The 26,852-nt window shown below is 41.9% G+C and overlaps 2 protein-coding genes across 2 annotated transcripts in view; one reads left to right on the forward strand and one right to left on the reverse strand.

The window, feature by feature from the left end:
- Window positions 1-166: 166 nt before the first annotated feature.
- The window catches only part of acsf2 (acyl-CoA synthetase family member 2), a 29,149-nt gene continuing 2,463 nt past the window's right edge, over window positions 167-26,852 (reverse strand). The window contains exons 2-16 of the mRNA XM_080455310.1: window positions 26,461-26,656; window positions 22,702-22,830; window positions 22,555-22,608; window positions 22,177-22,295; window positions 21,568-21,730; window positions 20,009-20,104; window positions 19,152-19,303; window positions 17,334-17,425; window positions 16,633-16,709; window positions 5,606-5,713; window positions 5,104-5,255; window positions 3,971-4,112; window positions 3,594-3,704; window positions 3,149-3,217; window positions 167-1,576 (exon numbers count right to left, since the gene is read on the reverse strand). Coding sequence (XP_080311436.1) covers window positions 1,526-1,576; window positions 3,149-3,217; window positions 3,594-3,704; window positions 3,971-4,112; window positions 5,104-5,255; window positions 5,606-5,713; window positions 16,633-16,709; window positions 17,334-17,425; window positions 19,152-19,303; window positions 20,009-20,104; window positions 21,568-21,730; window positions 22,177-22,295; window positions 22,555-22,608; window positions 22,702-22,830; window positions 26,461-26,656 — 1,711 coding nt within the window. The 3' untranslated portion in view covers window positions 167-1,525. The remainder of the gene's footprint in view (window positions 1,577-3,148; window positions 3,218-3,593; window positions 3,705-3,970; window positions 4,113-5,103; window positions 5,256-5,605; window positions 5,714-16,632; window positions 16,710-17,333; window positions 17,426-19,151; window positions 19,304-20,008; window positions 20,105-21,567; window positions 21,731-22,176; window positions 22,296-22,554; window positions 22,609-22,701; window positions 22,831-26,460; window positions 26,657-26,852) is intronic.
- Window positions 8,043-16,488, forward strand: chad (chondroadherin). Its single transcript, XM_080455311.1, has 4 exons — window positions 8,043-9,333; window positions 12,922-13,085; window positions 13,703-13,848; window positions 14,500-16,488. The coding sequence occupies exons 1-3, from the start codon at window positions 8,548-8,550 to the stop codon at window positions 13,842-13,844; spliced, it is 1,092 nt and encodes a 363-aa protein (XP_080311437.1). The 5' UTR covers window positions 8,043-8,547; the 3' UTR covers window positions 13,845-13,848; window positions 14,500-16,488.

Raw genomic sequence — 26,852 nt, forward strand, 5'->3', positions numbered from 1 at the left:
AATCCCAAATACCTCGATTGAGAAATATAAAACAAGAAACCGTGGTCCATGAGTACTGTTTTTATTGTTCTGGGCTCATATGAACTATTTTTGGGCAGAGTCCTTGAGGTCTAGACAGTGGACACATCTGATACTTTTGCATGGTATCAGGGGCCCAGCACATTTATCCTGTTCAGACCGGAGGGGAAATTCTTAACAGCTTTGGGTTGTCTGTGTCTGCATGGCGTACCAGAGGCTTAAGACATGTCCACCCGCCACCCAGATCAGCGGAAGAATGAACTACCTTGGTATTCCAATAAAAACAGAATCAGACATGCCTGGCTTTAATAATGTAGTACATGGTTTATTTCATTTATTTATTTTAGCCGTGAAATGGTTTTCATTCATTCCTGTTGAAGGACTATGGATGAAAATATTCTTGACAGAGACAAGAATCAAATTAAAAGTCATCAGTATAGACATTATCTGTCTTGTACAGTATAGTATTTAGCATAATTAAGAACAATACCATTTTACTGTTAGACACATTAACAGTGGCTCATTCAATACCTTCTCTTTTACAAAATGTCAAAACAGCTGGTTACAGTAATACTAACCTCGGATCACAGGCTTGTGGAGCAAGATTGGATTGGCTGGCCTCATGAGACAACAAACATTTGAGGCAGCACTTGGCTACATACCAGAAATCAACTAGAATGCCTACAGTCTTTATATTGGCACAAGGTTATACAATCCCAAGTTCTTCATGTGCATAAATGAGTTATCAGTATAACCCCAGGCCGCACCCAAACTGACAAAATACATAATTTTACCACTTAAGCCCTACTTTGAAAAGAGTGAAAATAGCCAATCTAAAAGCTCAGTGTGTCACAAATCGACACGAGAGGTAGGTTGTAGATGTGCTATTCAAAATGTTTTTGTAAAAGTTTTTTTCTTTGGACATTTGCGCTTTATATAAGTATTTTTTAAAGCATGTACTTTTGAAAACATTTAAGCAAGTACTCCAGTACTTTAAGGGATAGTTCACCCCCAAAATGACTTTTTTCTATCGATAACTCACCACATGGAGAGTTTGTCGCATTCCTAAGCCAAATCATTTGATGACCGGCAGCGGTTCCGGTAGGAGATACAAAGGAGACTCTTTGACTCTCATAAGGCATAAAAACACAAATAAAGGCAACATAGAGGTAAACCGGAGTGCAAATGGTTGTACTTTTTCCACTTGGCAGGTTGCACAAAAAACTCCTAATATGTGTCTTATACTGGCTCTTCATGCAGCCCCTCATTTCAGCTTCTCTGTGAAACAAGCCGGTGCCTCTTTAAGGCCCCCCTCCTTAAAGCACTCTTATGTTTTGGGGTGGATAAGAACCATGTAGAGGCAATGTGGGCAGAGAAATCACGAGTCACGAGTTGACTCATTATTTGAAAATTTGGCCATGAACATATGATATTGTTACTTAACTTTATGACAGAAAATAAGGAAAAGCATAATTGGTCCCCTTTAATTAAAGGCAGTTGGCCGCCTTCAAATTCCAAGCAACTTCTGAGCCTGTTCACTTAGTATGTGCTTTTGAATCTGGGGAGAAGTGGAAAGAAGAATACAGTAAACAAACGGAATTAAAACACAGTAAAAAAAACACAATTAAAACATGAAAATATTTGTCCACCAGCTTGCATATGGGTAATACTAAGATGAACTGATGGTGGAGCTGGCATTTATCACAATGTGCTCATTTGTCATTCATCCACTTAAGGAGAATTTCGCCCCACATTATTCTTACCTTTATTGTGACGTTATGATATCCTAGGAGTGATACAGTACAGAAATTCCATAACTTTAAATCGTGTATTTTGATAGCTTTTCTTTTAGTTTTTTCTGGAGAGATCTGATGTTTACAGTGAGAGAACACTATGCAACTTGTTGTTCTTGAATGCGCTCGTCCGTAAGCCGCGCTTTCACGACACTTCCGGCTCCCGACCGGAAGTGTCGTGAAAGCGCGGCATTGGGTGCGAAAAGCTATTAAAATACGCGATTTAAAGCAAGAATCATAGGCGCGGGTTTTTAACTGTGGCGGATCCGTTATGGAGTTATGGAATTTCTGTACTGCACCACTCGTCCTAGGATATCATAATGTCATAATAAAGGTAAGAATAACATGGGGCGAAATTCTCCTTTAACAAGTGTAACATTACATGTAATGTAATGTTACGTAACACTGACATTTCTGAATTTGCTTAGTAATAAAATCAAAAAATGTAAATATGGGATTTCTCTGTCATTTCAAGATACTGTATGGGAGATTTTTGTTCAATTATTCATTCATTGTAAAAAAAATAAAATAATTCTAGCTATAAATATACAATGCATTCATTCAAATATTATGAATAATATGCTAAACCACAAAAAAGGCAATAATAGTGCCATTACATTGTACAAACTAAAAAGTAGGTTTAACACAGTTATGAGTGATAAACAAGGCTGGTTTCTCAGATTAACCACATGGTGGCAGTGCTTCGTGACCCCTGCTACCCTCTGAATCCATCCAGCAGGGCTGAGTACATGCAGACTGGTCAATAGCTCCCAGAGTATTCAGGGTGGGCTGGTTCAAGTCCAGCACCACGTCTGAGTGATTTTAAACAGCGTCCCAGGAGAGAGACAAGGACCACAGAGGAGGTAAAAGTTTATGTCCTGGACCTCTCCTCAGCCAGATTCATCACAGACTACTACAGCAGCTGCTAATTAAAACTCTGGTTGAAACCGCATTGCTAGCAGTAGCACGTCATTTTTAAAGGGGGTTATTAAATAAATTGTGTTTTTTTTATGTATAATTTGAGTTTATTTTAGACAAGGACTGTATTCCACTGACTTGGACCTCCTCTCTATCCCCCAAACAAGCAAGCGAACCTTTGGGGACAGAGCCTTCAGTGTGGCAGCCCCCACCCTGTGGAACACTCTCCCAATGGAGATTCGCCATGCTCCAACTCTGGACTCTTTTAAGGCTGCCTTGAAAAGACACTTATTCTCCCAGGCTTATGGCAAATAGTTGTTGTTGTTTGTTGGTTGCTCGTTGTTTTTAATGTAAAGCGTCCTTGGGTTCATGAAAGGCGCTATATAAATTCAAGCCATTATTATTATTTGGGAGGTTACCTTTCCAGTAACTGTTAGCGGGTAGCTGTCCACAAACAATATGTAGCGAGGAATCTTGTAATGGGTTATCTGCCGGGAAGAAATCAAGACGGGTTTATTTGTCACTCACTCATACAGGTACAAGCCGTGAAATGTTGGTATATGAAGATATGAAGAGGGTTATGCTGAGAAGATAAATCAATAAGCACAGATATGCCTAAACTATTTGTTTTTACTCAAACAGAATACTGAATGCTCCAATCCCCAAATCTTAATACTGAACTGCATTCCAAGAAATATTTTATTCTTACCTTACACGCAAAAAAAAGAGTCCAAGTGACATAAAATATAAATCAGAGTGCAGTCCTGTATTCCTTGATTTACATGGATCAGTGTCAGCAGCATTTAGTTCTGAAAATAGCAACAGGGTTAAACGGGGGATTGTGAGAACTACTTTTCGTCTTACCTGGCCCTGGCAGTAAGCTACGAGTTCTTCTGCTGTGCATTCCTGTCCCTCTACAAGCTTGATACAGGCACACACCTCCTCTCCCATTCGCTGGTCCTTCACTCCAACCACCTGAGGAACAGAGATGACAACAAACATCCCTTCAACAATTCGAACATGGTGTCTCCCTATTGAATAAATACTCAAAGCTATACAGAAATTATTGTGTGAAAGTTGTATGTGTTATGTGTTTTAGCCAACCACAACCTTTAATTGCCCTATCAAAGCATTTAGCTCGCCTTTCTCAACCAATCAGGATGTATTAGTTGATGGCAGTCTTTGAGGTAACCTGTGACTTGTGCATGTGTGTAGGAATTTATCCATCGTAGCTGGTTTACCTGTGCCTCTTGGATTTTGGGGTGAGTGTGTAGGAACTGTTCTATCTCAGCCGGGTAAATGTTCTCCCCTCCTCTGATGATCATGTCCTTGATCCGGCCCACAATACGACAGTAGCTGAACTCATCCATGCTGGCAATATCCCTGCATGGACACAACCACTACACATTTTAGGAAGACAATAACCACAGAAACACGAGGTAAATGGTAGTGTAAAAGTTGTTTTCAATTAGCGTGTTGTACGGTAAGAGCTGCAGGTGGGGTTCCAACACATTATGGGCAATTCAGATCACATTAGATGCACTTTGGACCCCACCCATCCGGCATCTGCTGAGTAAATGAGTCTAGAACAAATCATAACCTGTGGATTTCTTAAAAATCAAGTCATAGGAGAGATTTACAATTCGCATGCAGCTGAATTCAGGGTACAAAGAGATATTCACAACGGTCTTAACCCATTAAGACCTGGAACTGTGTCATTTTTAGATTTGAGCTAAAAAGCATTATTTTACACTTTGGGCTATTCAAAAATAGCCCAAAGTGTGCCGCGCACCGAGTGCCGCGCTACGAGCTTGTAGATCTGCTATTTTAGAAAAATCGTGAAAATATGTGCAAATCTTTGAATATATATTATTTTTAAGCGAACATTTTAACTCAAATCTTTGCTTCTGGGGGGTCCCTGGAACAACACATTTTGAGATGGGGGTCGGCGGCCAAATACACATCATGTTGGGGGTCCTTGACATGAAAAAGTTTGAGCACCGCTGATATAGAAACATACGTTTTTTTCAGAATACTGTTGGGATTTAGAAGGCATTTGTAGAATCGGCTTCAGGTCTCAAGGGGTTAAAGTCACATACAGCAGTGTCGTATTAATTCAACTTACCCAGTCTTGTAACCAGCTCAATATCTGCCCTTGGGAGGTCAGGGTTCAATTCCCCAGCCGGGTCATAAGACTATACAAAATGGGACTCAATGCCTCCCTGCTTGGCACTCAGCAACAAAGGTTGGATTGGGGGTAAGTCCCTGCGACATACTAGCGGGGTGTACTTGTACATCAAACCGCCTCACGCTACAGAAACAGGGAGATAGGCTCCTGCCCTATGGGCCATATGGCTCGGCAAGGCTTACTTACCCAGTCTTGTACCAGCGTTCTTCCGTTATGCATTCCTTGGTCTTGGCTTCATCATTCCAGTAGCCCAGCATGACACAATGTCCTCTGATCATCATCTCCCCTGACATCCCCAGAGGAACTATCTCTCCAGTTGCAGGATTTACTATTTTGGCCTAGGGAGCAATCAGATATTCATTTGATTTATTTCACTGATAGTTATACTATCAGTGAAATAAATATGAACTCAACTCAACTTTATTGTCACACAACAGGTTTGCAGGTATAACAAAAAGTGAGTGAAATTCATCGTCATACAATACAAGCTCCATCATTGCAGTTTCAAGAAAGGAGAACGAAAGAAACGGGGAGAAAAAATGGCAGTGGGAAGAAGCAGTTAAATAGCAGCAGATGTCATAACATTTTGATGCTAATGCTGTCAGCCATGTTCAATACTGGATGTAAAGTGTAAACAGTGATAGGGTTGTAGGCTGGTGGTGAGGTAATTGGGATTAGAGAGACATACCTCTACGTGGTTCATGATATAGCCAGCTGTCTCAGACTTTCTCTTCATGTTGTCATTGGGGTGGGCACAGAATGTCACAGGGCTGTTCTCTGTGGTCCCATAGCCAATCTGTGAGTCATAAAAAGGCAAGTTTTATCCATGAGGTGGGAATAACTCAATTGACTTAATAAAATCAACTCATATTGGATTTAATTGTCTAATGAATGAAGACTTATGCTATTCCTTCATAAGATGATGAGCCTTCAAAAGCATGACCCGTTTTCATTTTCAATCCCTAAATTCCCCTTCATTTGATGGATCCAAAATACATAGTTCCCCGTCAGTGTTTTTCTCTGTCCATGTACCTCACAATAAACTGTGTAATCTGCAAGGAACTTTGGGGCTTTACCATTCTTCAACTTGCACACAAGATATCTCAAAATTGAATGGGTCCATTGTAATGAAACTTTCTGAGGACATTCATGCTCCATAACAATTTGAGAAACCCCAAATTGCCCTTCCTCTACCACTGCCACCCACTAATAGGCAGATTGCAGGATGAACCCTACTGATTTTGGTGACCCCATGACCTTTCTCGTCTATACTGCTACACCTCTGCTATTGAGGTGATGAGCTTGAAAGCTCTGTGACATGACCCCAAAGGTACAAATTTGAAGAGCAAGGAGACAGATCTGCTGCCACAAGAGTGAAACCTCCTTATGGGAAATACACAGCAGTCCTTAGATGTGCAGCTTCAGTGTTTGGAAGTGAGCAGAGGTCGTGACTCCCAGACAAAGAGGCAATGCACGAGATCGGAGGGTGCGGACGGTGAGAATGTTCAACTGGACAACCCAGAGAGAGACGACATTGCCAATAAAACGTTAGATTTGTTGTGTAAACTCTAGATTCCATTTTTCCTGGGTGGGTCCACTGAGACTCATGCAGATAATGCAGCCATTCGAGGCGAAACCATCTCAGGACCACATAGGCCAGTCAGTAGTCACAATTATTACATAATAACCTAACCTGAATTATTTTTGCATAATCGTCATTTCGTTTCCATGTTGAAAAATGTGCTTACCTCAAAAATGCATTAATAGCAGATCTACAAACTGACAATGTGTCGCAATGCGACACGTGAGCTTGTAGGTCGGCTATTTCCACTATTTATTCTTTTTTTTTGTATGAAGTTATCAAATATGTCAGTCATTTCTTTGTATATTTAAGTTATTTGTCAAGGCCACGAACCCCCAAAATAATCATATTTAAACTGGGGACCCCCCCCCCCCCACCCTGACAAGCACTTAGAATTGTAGGAGTTGACTCGGTTCCACAGATAAATATTTTTGGGGAAAAAAGCTTGCGTTGTGAGCTTGTAGATCAGCAATTTTCTTTCTTATATTATTTGCCACTAAGGCCAATGTTCGACCAGTTTTTATGGTATAGTTTTTGATTACTTTTGATGCAGTAATGGGCTTTTTTATTTTCTTTCTTTTTATTTTTGTATTTAAAAGGCTTAAATTGTCACTTCCCTGTTATCTAGGACCCCCCCCCCCCCCCCCCCCAAAAAAAATCATGTGGGGTCCCCTCTGGGGGTCCCGACCCACAGGTTGAGAACCACTGCCCTACAGGCGCAGACCTTGAAAAATAACTCCATGGCTCAGAGCCTGCTCCACATCCAGCTGTTGAAATTCAATGGCAACACCCACCAGGATTGACCACAAAAAGCCATTATATAACATCATACTCATTTTCAAAAGAAAAGCAAGTGCCCAGGAATGAACCTCGGCATCTAAAAACTTCGCTCCAATTGTTGTGACTTGAAACATTGTTTCTCAGCTTGACAACCATCTGGTGCCTATTATAGGTTATAAAACACCTACACAGGAATGGCTCCTTTTCCTGCCACCGCAGACTGAAAAACAGTAGATGTCTGGGACATTGCACACATCTACCGTAACCTTATAGCACCTCACCCAACCAAACACAATTGAATATTAAGTTAACATATATACAGTATGTATACTATATACATATATAATCTAAACATCTGCGTGTGTGTATGTGCCAGAGATCACGTCAGGCCGGTAATTGCCGGTTTTGACTGTTTTTTTAATGACAAAGACCGTAAAATATAAATCCTCCGGACATCCTGACCGGTTACAAAACCCACAACAATTCATTATCACCGCAAATCAGACACAATTCAAATCCTCTGCAAGTGCTCGCTCTCTCGCTCTCTGTGTCACACACACAGTAATAGCTAATTAATCGACTCGTGCAAGGCAAAGCTATATTAAATTTGATATTTCTCTTATGTTCAACTCAACATATAATGCTGTAACTCTCCACACACACACACACACACACACACACGTTGAATTGGGTACAATTATGAATACAATTTAGACATTCTGCAGCAAAAGTCAGATACCATCCTCTGTCCATTTACAATGTTAATGACCAGATTCTGTTCAACATACTGCAAAAAAGCACCAGGAGTCGCAACTGAAAACACCTGATCCCAACTTGTCTTCCAGCCCATGCAGGGTTAAACTCCCACAGATACTTGACTTCCACTGGCAAAGCCTCTCAACGCAACACCCTGGCGAGCCCTCCTCCTCATCTTTTTTTTTTTAACCTCAAATAAATGTTATAAATAGTGCTGTGTCCTGTTGACTTGCCGTTCTCTCACAAACCCAAAGTGAATGTCTCTCTGCACTGCCCTCCTTTTCTCACAGTCACACACCCTCTCACTCCCTCTCTCTCGGTCTCACACACACAAGCACACACACAGCTCACCTCTTCGCTTTTCCCTTTACTCTTCTCAAGGTTTCCTTTCCTACGAGACATTTTACAGAGTCGTCCAGCTGGGGAGTGCCTGTCCACTGCTGAGGGACCAGTAGACAGACCGACACACTAGAAACTTGCAGGTCTACTAGATAAGAGAGGTGACAGTCAGCATGCGGTGTGTGAGTTTGCTGATGCTGGGGACCTGCCTCTCGGTTCTGGGCCCTGCAGTATGGGGAGCACCGGGCCAGTGCCCCAGTCTTTGCCACTGCCACGGTGACCTCCAGCACGTAATCTGTGACAATGTAGGTCTGAAAAAGATACCACGGGTGTCAGAAGTCACCCGTCTGCTGAACCTGCAGAGGAACAACCTGGGCAACCTGCCCACAAGCTCCTTCAGCGAGAGCAAGGGGCTCATCTCACTGCACCTCCAGCACTGCCAGATCCGTGAGGTCGGCACCCAGGCCTTCAAGGGACTGAAAAAGCTTGTCTACCTCTACCTGTCCAACAACGAAATCAACAGCATCAAGCCAGGCGCCTTTGAGGACTTGGCCGACCTCACCTACCTCTACCTAGACGGGAACCACATCAGCGACCTGCCCAAGGGCATCTTCTCGCCCATGATCAACCTCTTCATTCTGCAGCTTAATGACAACAAGCTCCGTGAGCTGCGACCGGGCACCTTCACTGGGGCCAAAAACCTGCGCTGGCTGCACATGAGCGGGAACGAACTGAGCACCCTGCACCCGGGCTCTATGGATGACGTGGAGAACCTGGCTATACTGCACCTAGACAGGAACAAGCTGTACAACTACCCCATCACTGCCATGAGCAAGCTCAGGGTGGTGGAGGAGCTCACACTGGGCAAGAACCCTATGAAGACAATCCCAGACATCGCCTTCCAGAGTTTTGGACGCTACATGGAGCAACTACACCTGGACAACATGGGGCTGGAGAAGGTTAGTGTATGATACTGTGTATATGGACAGTGTGAAAATATTGATGTTAGATACAATATGTTTGGTCCCATGCAAGTCACTAGATAGAGCATTGCATTAAGAAATATGGGGCCTCATATTGTTATTGTAAGGTGCTGGCAAAAAAAGAAAAGGAAAAAAGTAGCTTTCAAATGTTTGCAGTGCTTAAAGTATGTTTTTTTTTTATATGAAGTATGAAAATCTAAATAAGTTGTTAATTTAGCTTGGCTTGCAAGTAATATCACGTTATACGTAGTTACATATTTGAATATATAAAATCTGTCATAGAACATCTATATGTGCAGAGAGGATGAAAATGTACACACTCAGCAAGACCCATACCAAGGTAATCAAAACATAGTGGTATATGTTTGTCATATATGTTTTCATAAATAATTAAATCAAAGCCACTATTATCAATTTATCTTGTGAAAAGGTCTTTGTATCCTTGCCTTAGTATTTGTTTGGTTAGTATTTGACTTGCCCCCATTTACTATATTTCTTCAGTATAATTTACATGTATTGGCTCACTAATGGTCAACTTCGCCTTACCGGCAGCCAAAAGTAATGTTTCTAACCCCAGGGCCATGCTTCTATGTATATGCCTGTGGCCAGGTGTTAATGGACAACATATTAGGAACCAGCCAGGATTATGGATTACATAACCTGTGAAGTTTATGTGGTGCTGAAGACTGAAAGTATATTTACTGAATGGATAGTCAGTGCACTGGTCCTGCCACTCCATCTGTCTCACTGCACCCTAATAATGCATGCCTTATGGTGCATGCAGCCAGCCACTAGGTGCATTTGGCAACCAAAGCAGGTCTCATGTGTTTTGTGCAAGGCTTCATGGTGCACATGTGCTGAAACCAACAGGATCTTTGTGCGGTAGCTGGCAAACCACACATGCAATTCATTACCAAGTTTGTAGAGAGAACTTATATCTCCTCCCTATATTAATTAAAAAGTGAACAATGCACAGTAACTATATAAACCATTACTGTGAGAAACATGATGTTGATACATGTATCCAGACAATGCCTTGCCTTTGACATCATGCCTTTAAAACAAAACAGTATTTATCCCCATTTTATACTTCATTATACGATGGTGTCGTGTGGCAACAATAGCTTAGCTACAAGCTCAATATCAAAAATGTTGTACAATTTTCACGAATAATGACATGCCCAAAATAGGGATAGGTTGAATGAAACCAAATTCTGACAATGAAAAGCTGTAGATTGAAAACAGCTTGATTTATGCTTCAGTGAAAAAGTGTCACACAACCAAAATTCTGAAATGTTCCTAAAATACTGAAAAGTCTACTTATTCAGCGAACAATTTTTGCCAAAGCATAAATGAGGCTTAAGAATTTGAAGCATCTAAAGTGATACTTAGTCTTGGACATGAGACAGATGTTTTGTTTGCACACATACAGTAGGAGTAGGAGTCCTTCTGTCTATCCAAGCCTTGCACAGCTTTATAATGACTGTACACAGTACATGCCACGTGCTGCATCAAGCTGCTCTTCAGACATTCCAGACTGTACATTTACTTCATACTTGAGGTTAATCCAATATTTGAGCGTACCCATGCCACGGTATGGAGGTATCCCAGAGGATAAAATTGTAAAATAACAAACTTCTCACGCTGTGACTGTGTAAAGCATGCATCTGAAGGAGAGATTAAGTCCCTTTCCAGGCGAACGTGGGTATTTTTAGGGTGTTTTTGTTTGCTGGCTCTTGGCCAAGCATGTCCCAGCCTAATTATTACACAAGTGTTATTTTCAGCTTGGTGTGTTTTCTCCTCTCGGTAGGAGGGTCCTGTAAACAGGTCAGGAGGGGTTAGGAGACAGGTAAACAGAGGCAGGGTGTTCCATGGCCCTATGAAGAGGAGTATTTTTAGCTTGCCATCTCCCCAAGTGAATAGACAAATGGACCCTTTGCAAGCCTTCCTGGCAGTGAAGCGGCTCGACGAGAGAGAAATAGAGAAGGAGAGAGGGCAAAAACAACCTGGCCATGCTGGACGTCATCCATCTTCCATTGCTTCAAATTACCAGACCCTCCACTTCTGTGTTCTCATCCCTCTGCAGTGGAAATTTCCAAAAAAGTCACTTCTACAGCCTCATCTCTCCTAAGCTTACATAAGACGGTCCGTCAAAGCCTGGCCTCTTTCTCATGCCAGGCCTATGTCAGCTGAATCCTGCCCTTCCTCTTCCTACTGGAAGAGGCCAAAGTTGACAGGATGAACATCAGCTCATCTAGCACCATTGTGAAGTTTTTAGCAGCTTCACAGACACCTATGAAGTTCAGGCGAGAGAAGAGGGGTGGGACAGGCCAAGTTTACATTGCAGAAACAGGCATGAGAGGATGCTTTTATGTCAGGACAACTCGAGAAGAGATTCCCCGGGAAAAGTGAGAGCAATGACTTTTCAACTAAACAAAATGCAGTGCTGGAGCCAGATTAAAGGGATATTTCACTTTAAAAAGAAAATTGGGTCATTTTATCGTCTACTCAGGCTTTTGTTAGCCCCCCAGACAGTTTTTAAGTTGCTTGATTCAGTATTTAGATATTTGATATACATTTTATCAGACACGCCCCCTTCCTATACAAACCCATTAGAACTTCAAACTCCATTTTTAACATGTTAGATTCATCAAAAACACCCGTCCTTGGTTCTGGTGACTCATACTTATTTTTCATTTATTTTATTAAATCTTTTTATTGTATTTATTTATTTTAAATTTCTAAAAAATATAGTAAAAAATAAATGAAAAAAGTAATTGAAAAAACATGGCCCCCTCACGTATTAGAAGGACAATATCAGTCACCAGAACCAAGGACGGTTTCCGATGAATCTAACATGGTTAAAATAGAGTTTGAAGTTACAATAGGTTTGAATAGGAAGGGGGCGTGTCTGATAAAATGAATATCAAATATCTAAATACTGAATCAAGCAACTTAAAAACTGTCCGGGGTGCTCCCAAAAGCCTACCTCCCAAAAGGTAGACGATAAAATGACCCAAACATTTTTTTAAAGTGAAATATCCCTCTAAAGTGTCTTAAAAGCTGGGGTGCCCCGGTGGCTTGAGGATCAAGGGAGGTCGCAGACATCCACATACCGTACCATTTTAACTTCAAAAGACAAACATAGAAGACAAATTAAAAATAGAAGAAAAAATAAATAGTGCCCCGGTGGCTTACCTGGTAACCACATAAATAAGGTTATAGTCTTTCCTGCAGCTGGCCTAGGTTCAAATGTGACCCAAGGCTCTTTGCAGCATGTCACTATGCGTCACATCTTGATGCATTGTAAGCTTGTAGATCAGCTATTTTTGCGAGAAAGTCGTGGACAAACAGACAGATAGTTGGACCAACCAACAAACAATCACCATCCTTAGAGCCATGCCACTTGCACGGTCAAAAAGACATCTAATCACAAGCCACATGCTTTCTGGAAATTTGATTATGTACTACGATTTTTGTAAATGTTTATTAAGTTGTATTTCATTTTAGTAAATGAAGGCTTTGAGGTGGAAATGACTATCATATTGCTGTTCCTTGCTCCAGTTCTCTGATGGTGCATTCACTGGTGTGACAGCAGTCAAGTTGTTGAACCTGGACAACAACAAGCTGAAGTACCTTCCGAAAAGCCTCGAGTTTGGTACCATCACCAATCTCACCCTCTCCAACAACCCTTGGAGCTGCACATGCCAACTTGCCCCTCTACGAAGGTAGGGGTGTCATTCATATGTACCTAAGTAAGTATGGTTCCCGAGCCATGTGGCCCATAGGACAGGATCACCTGTCTCTGCAGCGTGAGACAGCTTGATGTACAAGTACACCGCCTGGACATAGTACTGTATGTCGCAGGGACTAACTCCCAATCCAACCCTTGATGCTGAGTGCCAAGCAAGGAGGCATTGGGTCCTATTTTTTATAGTGTTCTGGTATGACCCAGCCAGAGGATTAAAACCCAACATCCCAATCTCAGGGCGGATACTCTAACCACAAGGCCGCAGAGCTATACTCCAGTGCTCTCATACCGAAATACAAATTCAACGTAAAAACCCTAAAACACCCACTTGGCAGGTCACTAGAATATCCCAGGGATATCTCAGGGATTAAGACTTTAATAGCATTTCTCTGATTCAGAATCCAACCCTTGTGTTCATTTGCAGATATTTCTTGTGGGTGTTTCTTGGGAGTCCATCATGTATTTGTTAGCAAACTTAAAATGGACATTAATATGAAGTCAGCAGTTAAAGGCTTTATTTTATGAGAACTGATTCATGTTTGTTTTTATTCTCAGAGATTTTCATCTTTAAGACATTTTATTTCCCATCCACAGGTGGATGGACAGCAGCCGCCATCGCTCTGATGCACTGTGTGCCTCACCATTTCAACAAAGAGGCAAACAAGTCCGAGACAGCACTGCCTTCAGTGGCTGCAAAGTCAAAACTAAGCGAACCAAGAAGGGCACACGCCATTGAACAGGTATTTTTTCAAACATTGGGATGCCTTCTCCTACAAATGACTCTTTGCTAGAAACTACAATCATTTATGGGATGTCAAAACAGTTGTGTATTTAATATCCTTGCTTATAATCTGTGCAATAATTTACATAATTCAAATACTGAATCAAGCAATAGTTTTAGCATTTTGGAATGAAAGCTTTCAGATCCTGCAAGAAGCTGGACATCAACCGTTGCTGAATTGCTTGATGATTATGTTGACCGCATCTCCTGGGGCAGCCCTCAGTAATGACTATCTTTAAGTATGTTGCGGTACCGGTGGCCTTTATTACAGTCAATTTTGTTTTGCTCCAGATGAACTCCTGTGATGTTCCGCTACAGGTTTTAGGCTGGACCATTTCACAATAGGAGGCTGGATTCAGACCATCATCACCACTTGAGGAAGGTGGTGGTTTTGGAGAGGCTCATAACTGACTGGCCTTGCCATGATTTTATTTTCCATTCCTCTTCCTTTCCCTCATCCTACCCGCAGAACTCTGTGTCCCTGCCTCTTGTCCCCATCTGAACTTTTCCATGCCGGCCCTGGGGTCCAGTGAGCTGCGTCCAGGTCATAGGGTCTCCAGCTGGAGGGCAGACTGTTTGACTTGGCTGCTGACTTTGTGTCTTTCCGCAGGAGATGCCGAGGAGAGGCCTGTCCGTGGTACCCGTCAACATGTGCAAAGAAGGCGACGCGAACCAATACTACTTCTAAGCTATTCATCTGCCACACATCGTCACAAGTGCAAACGAACCCAAACACATACGCACACACAAATGCACATGACACACTCACACGTAAGTATACAAAGTGCCTTAAATGACCAAAGACTTGAGAGAAACTTGAAAACAAGATGAAGAAGGAATCAGACAAACACAAATAAATAATGCACCTGTGTGAAGGAGGGAAATTGTATGCTGGAAAATATACAGAAGGTTATTGAAACCACAGCCCTTCATCCTTTGGCTAAGCATTTCTACCCTGGGGGAGTATGCTTCCAGTTTAACAATGCACCTATCTGGAGGGCATGAGTCGTTACAGAATGTCTAATAAGTATGAAAACGATTTAAACCAGATGGTCCGTTTGAACACACCAGAAAGATACTGGAGCAGTGCCTGAGAATGCATTTTCCATCTCAATAAGGAAAACGCCAAACAAACAATAGAATTTATAGTGGAAGAATGGTGTTTCATCCCATGAATAACATGTCAAATGTTTCAGTATTAAGTTGCATTGGTGAGCCATGTGAACCATGACAGCTCATGGTCGCCATACACCGTATTTAGCTACTTCATATTGCCGTTTCATTTATTCTTCTCAATTGCAATGCCTAAACCAGAGATCCCCATTCATGTGCCATGGTGGGCTGAATGTGCCCAGATTTTAATTCCAACACAGATTTCACAAGTAGTTCCTCCCTCTCTGCTCAAAGTTGTGTTAATGAGTGAAATCTCATGGTTTAGTCACTAAAGTGTGTGATTGGAAGTAAAAACCTGCACCCACTCATTCCTCCATGGCACACGTTGAGCCTTTAGCCTAGACCACAACTTGTCTAAGTAGGAACACAGTTACACACAAACACACTTTCTCTTTCAACCCCTTCTCTAAACCGTTAAGGAATTTGACAAGCATCCCACAGCCGTTGAGCGGGCAGTTGCCCGTGTGTTTGATCTCTGACAGTGACTTTACAGCTTCCTCTCTCAAGAGGACCTTCCAGATAGTGCCATGGTAATGCCCTGCCTCTAAGAGTGTTACGGGTCCATTTGGTTACATTTGTAAACTCTCAGATGCTCTGCATTGCCAACATCCCTATCAAAATACAACTCCTCACACTATCTTTTTTTATTTATTGTTGTATCGGTTAATCTGTACTTCCATATAGGACCGTACGGCCGTGCTGCTTGACACGGTCGTACAATGAAGTAAAACATTATGTTACCTCTCTGTTCTCCGTCTTGCATAAGCTTTAAGGATTTCTCATTTTCATCTCAAGGACCCCCAAATTGATATGTTTATGGTCACATACTCTTTGTCCACATAAAAAAAAAAGAAAAAGAAGCCAACAAATAGAATAGGGCTCAAATGTTTAAACTGTTTCTCATTTCGCCGGGGACCCCTGGAACCCCCTCAAGGACCCCTGGGGGTCCCCTAGACCCCCCCTTTGAGAACCAAGTGGTGTGACACTGCAGCAGAGGACCCTTTCCCAGATAAGGTATTGAGACACCGAGGCGATAGAGATGTGGGATGGATCAAAGTGATGCTACGTTTTTCAGTGCTATTTTTCTCAGAGTACATTGCACATTCCCACTGATCTGTTTCATTGTATTTAAGCCAATTGTTGTTTATTGCCGTTATTGTTTATACAGTAGACAAGAGTTAGGTTGAGACGAGGAGGAAAACATGTAATTTCTTTAAACCTAAAACAATGAAAGTTGAAAACAACAAGGTGGTTTGTATTTGCAATTTTCCTTCTGTGGCAACACATATCAAGTGTTGACTCTCACACATACGTATATCATGTATATTGAACATTTCTACATAACATTTCTCAGACTTTTGGATGGAAGTAATATTTGCTCATATCCAATAAACCTCTACAAAACTGAGCATTGTTTGATTCATATAAAGATTGACTTTTGGTTTTAATCCTCTAAGTGTATGTCTCCCTCTGCTGTACAAACTGCTTCAGTGCATTACAATTTTAAATGCAGGCAACAATGACTCTCCGAACTACTGTCAACATTTTACAAAGTGAGTGCTGTACTCACTGTGATGCCTCGGATGCCCATGGAAGAAATTACGTTCCCCACAACTTCGGGAGGGCAGGGGGCACCGGCCATGATAGCTACATCACACAAACAAGGAGCAAAACAAGGGAATGATGTTTTCACATTCAGAGAAGCCAGAGAATTTGTTGTACCACCACCGTGGAAACATAGAAGAGAACTCATAGAAGAGAACAGATTTTAATTTGAAAACAAACTGCAAAAAATCTGTTCTTTTAATAATAATAATACCTGGAATTTATATAGCGCATTTCTAAGTGCTCAAAGTCGCTTTTCATGTGTGTGTGGGGGCCAGGGGGAGAGGAAAAGAGAACAACTTTATTAGGAGAGAAAAAACAACTCAAAGAAGCAAATAAAATCAGAATTGCCTTTCCGAGTTGACTTTGCTTCAACTCTTGTTTTTAGAGTTTTATTGCTTTTAATTCTGAACAGGTGGGTTTTCAGGGTGGTTTTGAAGGTAGGGTTTGGAGGGGGTTTTGATATGTTTGGGGAGTGCATTCCAGAGGGAGGGGGCAGCCACAGAGAAAGCCCTGTAGCCCCAGGTTCGGAGCCTGGTCTTGGGGACCTCCAGGAGGCCGGCATCACTGGACTTTCACTGGATTTTCCGCAAGCTTTACGGGCATGATCTCAAACAAAAGAGGTATCGGAGAAGGAAAGCAGCTTACAGCTGTCACACTACTCACCGGTCTCTACTGATGACAAGTCAAACTTCTTGAGGTCTGGCTGATTAAGCATGTCAACAAACATGGTAGGAGTGCCATAGAGGAAGGTGCACCTGTGACGTTAAGAGAGGCCACATGAACAGAATGCATCTTCAGTAAAAATTAACTCTCAATCTCAGAGATACATTAACGCAGAGGATTTTACTGGGAATAAATTATCTATGTTGGTAGAAACTGAAAATAATCAAAAAGATATCAAGAAACAAAACAAGGTATATCTTTCAGGTGAAACCTTTTAGCAGCTTTAACAGGTCAAGCAGGTTTTTGTTCAGCATACTTTAGTTTGGCATACTTTCAAGACTGTTGCTCCAGGAAGCATTTAGACATTATGTTTAGATACGTAGGTAGATATTCGATTAGTGTTTTTCAAATGATGGTAAAATCAACTAAATCTGGAAACTAACAAACACGTAAAAAAAAAACACACTTTCAACACAACCATTTGCCCACACGGTATACTGTACGTCAGCCACACATAAACACAAATATAAAAGTCAACTGGAAGAAATATAAATAGATTAGTGGATAAAAAAGAAAAATCCATCAGTATCAGGAAGAATGCCTGGTGCTGGTGAAGGGGTACTCAGCTCAAAGAAGATTGTAGTGGGGGTATACTAGTAAAGAAAGACAGAACCACTGGATTAGATAGATAGCCATGTACCCACACAGTGTTCATTTATCCACTTGTAACTCAGCGAGCGTACAAATGGTTCTATTTATAGATGCCGAGTTCGATTAAAACTAAATTCCAAACAGGAATAGATTCTGGCATAGGTTCTGGGAAAGTCCAGTGCTGGAGAATGAAGTGCAGGCCCATGTTGATACGGTCATCTACAGACCTGTTGGCCTGAACTACAGGAGGCACATTATGGCCTCTACTTTTTGGGAAAGGAATAATGGTGGATGTTTGGAGCTTACGTTGCATCCAACCAGCGGTGTTAGAAACGGATTCTGCCTTTTATGCTAAGCCATCCATAGCATGGGAGGTTTTGGTCTTGTAGTTGGCGACCTATTGAAGCCCCTTCCAGACAGATGAGGAGTCATTTGCTGAAAGCAATTGCCCTTTCAAACATACACTTACTGTAGCTCTCCTTTGCTCGTCTCTAGTCGGGTTTCCACATACACCAGGACCTGTACAGCACCGCCTGCATTAGCAGTCGTTTCAATATACAAGGACCCAGTCTTTTGAGAGCCGAGCAGTGCCGAGCAAGGTACAAATCTGGCCCCACTCAGCAGAGGTTCTTTTGGTGCTGTACTAGGACTAGATGGTAATGTGTACAGTAAAGCTTGTGAGTACTGATTGTTCAGAGAATCCTCACAGCTGTGTCAACACAGAAAGATAACAACTTGTGCGGGACACTGATTTTAGTTAGTCTATACTCTTGAATACCCTTCCCTTTGTTCACAAATGTGAACCACTGTTCACTGTTGTTGTGGCTCACCTTGGAACGAGTTGGAATCCAGCCGTTCTCACAGAAGCTGATGTGCCAGAATGGCGTCATAATGCCTGCCGTTGTTGGGGAGCAGTGATAATCATGTCCAGGTCGTATGCAGACTTTAGGTTCTGACCCATCATTTAACCACTATATACTTTGTTGACCGGGGTCACTGAGGGGTCTATACTTGGTCCCTCTGCACCAAATGTCTTTGCCCAAAATATCCAATCTACAACGCGTTGCAATGCGATGTGCTTGTAGATCAGATATTTTTTGCCTATAATGACATGGCCAGAATAGGGGGGTTAAAATAAATAAGCCAGGATGCCAGTGAATTGATTACCTTTCACTCTCCAGAGCTGCCAGGTTGCTCCGCCCATCGTAGCCAGCCGAGGGGAAGACCAGGGAGATCCCATGCACGGCCATACACATACCACCTCCCACAGAACCAAAACAGTGGTACATGGGCACAGGGAGACAGGCAATAGTATGGGGCTGGAAGAGAAACAGACAGGATACATGTACAGTACATCACTTGATGAGTCCAACACGGCTGTTTCCCCCAGCAGTGAATACGTGGAACGGGCCACCCTCACTAATGCTTGCCTGCAATGGAAGCATGTCCTATGATCTAAAATGCTATGTAGCTTAGTGCCTTTCTACCCGTTTATTTATTTCAAAGTTTGATTGGAGGATAAACCCCTTGAGATGCACCATCCCGTTTTCAAGGGGGTCCTCAGAAGTTGCAGAGTATTCGTCGGGGTAGTGGGGTACATTTAGACAATGAAGGTCAGGAGGCCTGTGGTCCAGAATTGGCCCGCCAGTGATGACATCTGGCCCGGCAAATGATTTTGTAAATAATTTAAAATATCTGACAGTCCCACATATAGACTAGTGATTCTCAAAGTGGGGTCCAGGGACACCCAGGGGTCCTTGAGGGGCTTCCAGGGGGTCGCCAGCTAAATTGTAGTTTGGAACTAAATGGACCCTTAGTTATGGGGGTCTGTGACCTAAATTTGCATACCAAACTGGAGATCCTTTTTAATTCAAACGTTTGAGAAGCACTCTACTATAAAAATAGAGAATCTACCCCCATCTTAAGAATGAATATCCATGTTGGGAGTGCTGACCCCTGATGTAGAATAGCTGCCAATAACACAGAAAGGTTCAGAGTAATCTTTACAGTACATTTATACTCACCCTCCAGTTATAGCCCACTCGCAGGCCAACAAAGTAGGCATTGTTGACAATGTTATGATGCGACAGAGTGGCACCTTTCGGGGCCCCGGTAGTGCCCTGGTGGCAGAAATTATGTTTTAATAGCTCGGCTCACACAAGCACAAAATAATTCATTATCTGGCTCACAATGGATTTTTTCATGGCGGCCAGAACTTAGAGAACCCCAAAAAACAATTAAGGCCCTGACAGACTGAAATCATGAGTCGCTTAATTGTGTTATCGTTTACAACTGCTCTAGCCACACTGGAAGTGTCAAGTGGACACATCAAAACCTACAGATGCGTCTTTCGTTCTGAAAGACACATCTGTTCTATTTTGGGGCATTGACGCACGACACAGACTACCAAAACTTGATGTATATTTCATCAAGGAATTGACTAATTCAAACTTGACAGTGTGTAAAGTTTGACCATTTTAAATTATCTTAACAAGTCCTGTTTTTAATTTAATTAAATAGAAAGGTCTGGACAGATCCTGAAAAATATTGTTGAAACCACAGTGGTCCCATCTTCCTTTGCACGCATTTAGCTGGTGACTGCAGTAATTTAAACGGCAAAATATGGATGAGGAGAATGACGTACAAAGGCAGCCTACCTTGTTACAAGTTCAAGAGCGCTTTGCTGATGGTCAGAAGGAAGGGAGTGCAGAAATAACGGAAAGAGAGAGAAAGAGAAGAGAGTGAATAGAACAACGGAGGTACAGTCGAGTCCCAGCGTGCATGCATGCTTTTGTGTGCTTGCATGTGTTCGTTTTGGTACACCCCTCACTTCTTTCGGATCAGAGCAATGCGGTTCAAATTATGAATAATTGCGGTGCATTAGAATATATGATTTGACACTTAACAAGTGGCCGAACCTGTGTCAGTGTGTCAGGGCCTTTAGTTGTTCACAGAGTCTCGCACACAAAGCAGAATAAAGGAAAACCTGTTGGAGGAATGTAGAGCACATACTGTATAATATCAGGTGCAGCATGCTCACATTCAACAAGGCAGGAGTAAGCATAATGAATGTGAACAAGTGCAATGGGTATACTTACTTAGTATCTGGGACTTGTTGAATAAATGTATTTACTAATAAACATTAAAATATCATAAATAATTATTTTAGTTGTCGTAAAAAGGTTTTCAGCACAGAACGATTCGGTAGTACAGTATGTGTACAAAATGTCAGAATACATCAAGTGGGTAATTAGTGTGTAAAAAAGTAAAAAATTAAAAAATCCTATCTGTGTGACAAGGCTTCTAACAATTGTACACAGATTCTTAATGTTTCAACAGCTATGAGGAGATCAGATATGTGACAAAACTTGTACCACAGGTCATTTATCAGACACTCTTATCGAGAGCAACTCACAAGGTGAGAGTCACTCTGGATGAGAGCGTCTGTCGAATGCCTCAATTGTCTGGGAATTTTCCATTACATTTTAACTTTTGTTCTGTGGGTGATGGTTATGGAACTGAAAAGTAAACATTCCTATTTGCATTGTTGTTCAATCTGAGTTGTGAATCTGGCCCAAATTACCGAAGTAAACTGAATGTTTATGGGGTCATCAAAGGACAGCTTCTTCTGCAGATGGTGAAGCTGCTGCACATACTCGCTGCTTGCTGCCTGCATTACATCCTCCAAGTGGTACATTCCTGGCTGTCTGCTATCAGTGACAATCACAGTTCGAAGCTCTGGCAGCCTAATGGAAACAGTCCAAACATGTTCAGTGCAAGTAAGGTACTTAAGCAAGGTCATATGCTGTCAAGACTTGTTCTCTCACTCTGTAAAATAGTCTCTTCTTTATGCCAGATGAGTAATTTAATTGCCACTGTGTGTGCACTGGAAACCGGTATGTACTGTAGCCTATGTATGATAATTGTATCAACTTGGAATAATACAAATGTTAAAATAACTTTTGGTAATTTCAATTTGTTCCTTTTGGCATTTTATGCTTTATTTCGGGAGTCAAACTCAGGTCTCACGACTACAATATAACATAACAAGCATGATTAGTCACTCAGTACAGTAAATGGCTATGCCACCAGACACCGCTTTCAAAGTGTTTTAACATACATAATGTTGGTAAGTGAGGCCCAGAATATAATCATGGTGAACTAAAAAGAACCACTTGGGGCTATACTGTACCTAGCACTCTTGATTGCTCCTGGGCTTGCAGTCTCAATCTCTGGGCATATATGTCGCAGCATGTCACAGTACTTTTGGGTCTTAAATTGTGTTGGGCACACTATTGCGTTACATCCCACCTGCACAGAAAGGAACAAAGTCCATAATATCGGTACAACAAAGCAATAGCTCTTTATAAATAAATAAACTCATTGTATGTCACAAAACAAACTTAAGCCATAGCATAAATAGCCGATTTATAAGCTCACAATGCGTTGTTTTGAGTTTCTTTATTTCTGACCATTTTCATCTACAGTATAATGACATTACCATAATAAGAACACCAGGTTGAAAGTGGCTAAACACAATTACGTAATGGTCAGCACTAAACCAACTCACCTTTCGCAAGGCAAACTCCACCTCCTGCAACTGGTAAGCTGGATTCACGGAAACCTATTTGGTGGTAAACCAATGTAGTCAAGACACCAGCAATTTAAAATGTGAATCAAGGTTACAGTATACTAGATTATTAATAACTGCACTTACCAGAATAATGCCGGCTTTGGCTGTGGCAAACTGGAACAGGATCCATTCATATTTATTGGGTCCCCACATGCCTAATCTGTCCCCTCTCTTCAGCCCAATCCCCAACAGTCCTGCAGCAGCCTGGTCCACCTAGCATGGAAATCCTCAGTGTTACAAATGTACACGCTTAGCTGTAATATAAACATACGGTAAAAATACAATGTGCTCACAATGTACTAATCACTTTTAATGGTTGCTTTTGGAATCTGTAAACGCACAAGTTCAAAGAATGTACACCTCAACAATGTCTTCCGATGTATAATGGCACTCTTTCAACAACTGTATGAAGTTAGTCTCTAAAGTCATTCATAGATTACATATGAGTTACCAAAACATCAAACACACACAACAAAGCTGCAATAATAAATAAAACATTATTTGAACCCATCTGTGAATGGTAGAGTATCCCCTGACCTCCACCCCCTCCCCTACTTTCTCTGTAAATATACCTTATACCTTACTCTTCAATCGAGAAATTTTGATCCTGGTGTCAGATAGGACATCTACTGGTTGACAAGTAATACTGCCTCAAGCACAATATCTCGTGTGGACCCTGTGCAATATCTCCTCCCATGCAAGAGAGCCGGGTTTGAATCTTGGATAGAACATAAAACGTATGGATTGCAGCTTAAAGGACAGTGTTTCTGCCCCGATAAAGAAAATGGACCTTAATCTAACCACTCAGAGTGATTAAATGAGACCTAGCCAAAACAGGACAAAAGAAGTATAAAACAATAAATACACAACAGGTACACAAACTAAAATGATACATTTTTAATTCACAGCACAAGTAATGCCGTGTGTACTGTATATGGTGCTGTACATAAGTAGGGGTTTAAAAACAAGAGCAGGTCAGTCATAGAGATCATATTGTTTATCTGCCTTTTAAAGTCCAGAAAGGAGATAATATGCTCAAGGTTGAGTTTTGCAAATCATTCCATGAGGTGGCTCATCTTGTCCACCTCAGTTCTGACGACAGGTATCTGTTGTCAGACGTGTCCTTGAGCAAGACACTGTGTCGTGTGCACTGCAGCGCATAGCTCTAGATAGGATGGGTGAACTACAGAGAAGTCATTTTCCCTCGGGGATCACTGTATCTCGTGAGGGTTTTATCTGATGCACTTTAAATTGTTTGCCGTCACAGGTTGTGCTGGGGTTATCATATCCCCACATGACACACAAGACTTTTAACCTAGTTTCCCGTATGCGCCAGAAAAGAAAAATACAATAGAATCATCATTGTCCACCTCCACTGTCTCCGTCCATTATCCTGCTACCATAATTGGCGGCCACACTCATGGAGTGTACACGAGTGTATGGGGCCTCTGCCTGTAAACCAGCTGCTTCCCATACCGTTACTGTACTTGCAGGATGTAGAATCAATAACAAACGCATTATGCCCCAATACTTATGCATATCACTTCGCCAGCTGCAATTTACTTCCTGAGGGTTCTTTTAACAGCCAATCATCATCATCTGCCACAAAACCTCAGCACCTTCGTTCCCCTGCAGAGCACACAGAAACAAGCGCTGCCTTGGTCTATGCAGCTCCCCCCCTCCCCCCAGTACAGTACAGACCGTACAGTACAGACCGTACAGTACAGTACAGGTACAGGTAGAGGTACAGGACAGTACAGACCGTACAGTACAGTACAGTAGAGGTACAGGACAGGTACAGTGCAGTACAGGTACAGTACAGTACAGGTACAGTACAGGTACGGTACGGGTACCGTACAGTATAGTGCAGGTACAGTACAGTACAGTGCAGGTACAGTACAGTACGTACAGTACAGTACGTACAGTACAGTACAGTGCAGGTACAGTACGTACAGTACGTACGTACAGTACGTACAGTACAGTACGTACAGTACAGTACAGGAACAGTACAGGACAGGTACAGTACAGTACATACAGTATTTACACAATACTACCTACATAGGAAAATAAAGTCTCTTCTTCACCAGATGCAATTTAAACACTGTGATGCCTGCTCAGAGTCATATTGTGTCTAACATACACATCTCCTCTCTCATCTCAGCTGTACCTGGGCCCTATGTGTATTCCAATCAACCAGAGTGCAGTGGCCATCACTCCAAATGTTGTGACGTCAGGGCTCTCAATACTGCACATTGGGGGAGGAGGAGGGGTGCAGGGCGGGCGCACAGATCGCTGTGTGGGCGCAGGTGCTATGTGGGCGCGGGCGATAGAGCTGAGGCCGCGCGCAGCGCGGCCGAAGTTCTAGTATTAATAATCCCCAGGGAAGAAGTGACAATGTCTTCATTTTAAGAAGTTGACTTATTAAATGTATTAAAATTATTGAATTATTGAGTGAATTTTATTATATCTTTTTTTTCAAATGACAATGTAATTGGGCAGTAAACAATATACTGAAACATAATTTGCTAAATAAACTAACTGTAACATGTGAAGTCAGGGGCTGTTGCTTAGGTGGGAGGGGGGTGCAGGATTGGAATGCTGCCTCATGGCCTGGCTGGACACAGTTGTTTAAAACATGGGGAAATCATTACACATGGAGAAGGTGGTGGGGCTAAATTCATGATTAATAAACTACTAATATTGCAAAGAAAAAGGGATATTGGCAATGCAAATGTCTTAGCAATGGTTTACATTTCTAAAGCAGCAACATCATCTATCAGTAATGAAATTTAGATCATTAATATGTTAATTGGAACCAGTTGGATCACATTTGTTCAGTCCACGTAAGAGCAGGAACAAGGAAAGACTGCTTTCATTTATTATGCTCCACACAAATGGAACAAACTTCAGGACTCTCTGAAACCGGTGCGATTGGTCGAGACATTTAGGATGCTTCTTGAGGACACTACATAGTGACTGCACCTGTTTCATGTAACACTATATTCATTTCCAGCTTGCTCTCAATGGGCTTCTTTGAATAAATAAAGGAAATAGATTTCATGGCAACGAAACTGAGGTAATGGGAGCTCGCAAAACTTTTGAGTTGTTTCCTGATTCGCTTTTGTGTCTCGGTTGTTCTTCATGTTCCTTTTATAAGATGATGCCGAACATACAATGTCCAGGCACTGAACAGACAGTGCTGGGGTGAGATCTTTAATTACATATAGATTGGGGTTCCTTTCCCCCTTCATCCAAGACAGGCTACATTCCTTCTTGTTTACGTGACTTCTTGTCCCCTTACCATCAACATACACGTGTCTCCTGCTGGGCCTGCACATAATGTGTGTGTGTGTTCTGGCTACCCAGAGACAGGGGGGGAACACTCTAGAAGTATGTTCTGTGACCTTTCACATTACTGTGATACAGTACGTCTTACGTGAATACATGGAGATAAAATGTATATATAATATTACAAAATCGTTATCAGTTGGGAATGTCATTCCCTACGGTACCTGTAATATTTAATCTAAGGCAAAAACAGGAAGTGTTCATACTAGTCACGCACATCCACAAACCATTTAAGCCAAGTGCTGGACCAAAGGAAGACAATCATAAAATATAAATAGACAGTTTACTTTGCACACTTTAGCTCCCTTAAGTGCAATTTATTAGTACATCTAATAGCAGTGATGTTTCGAGCCCATGCTCTTCTTCAGACTGAGCTTGGGCTCGGAAACGGCACAGCTACGATTGGAGGTACTAATAAATTCCACTTAAGGGAACAACACTGTGCAAACTGTCTTTTTATCGTTCAAAAAGGGTAAGTGTGCCACTGCCACTCACGTCCTGCTGAAACTGTGAGAAGGTCTTTCTGACTCCATCCTGCGGAAAAGCCATGGCTTCTCTGTCAGGAAGGCGCTCAACGGTGCGCTGCAGCGCCTCTGCTATTGTGCTGTGAAGCAAAGACTTGGAGGAGGTGCCATGTGCGTAGCTGGTGGTCAGAGTTGGTACGATGGGTGGACTGTCCACATGAATGGCACTGAAAGGAACCAGGGAGATGGCAGAGAAGTCATTGGCAATGAGATCAAGTAAAACCTGGCAGCAATTATGTTGGTATTAGTTTTACAGTGACGTGCATTTATGCACTACTTTAAGAAAAGAGTGTTTCCATAAACCCATAAACTCCTGAACATAGTGTAAAACAGCCAAGCTAATGAAGTTACTTTTGCCCCTTT

The sequence above is a fragment of the Gymnoscopelus braueri genome (assembly GCF_963280865.1).
Source record: "Gymnoscopelus braueri genome assembly, chromosome: 17".
Lineage (NCBI taxonomy): Eukaryota > Metazoa > Chordata > Actinopteri > Myctophiformes > Myctophidae > Gymnoscopelus > Gymnoscopelus braueri.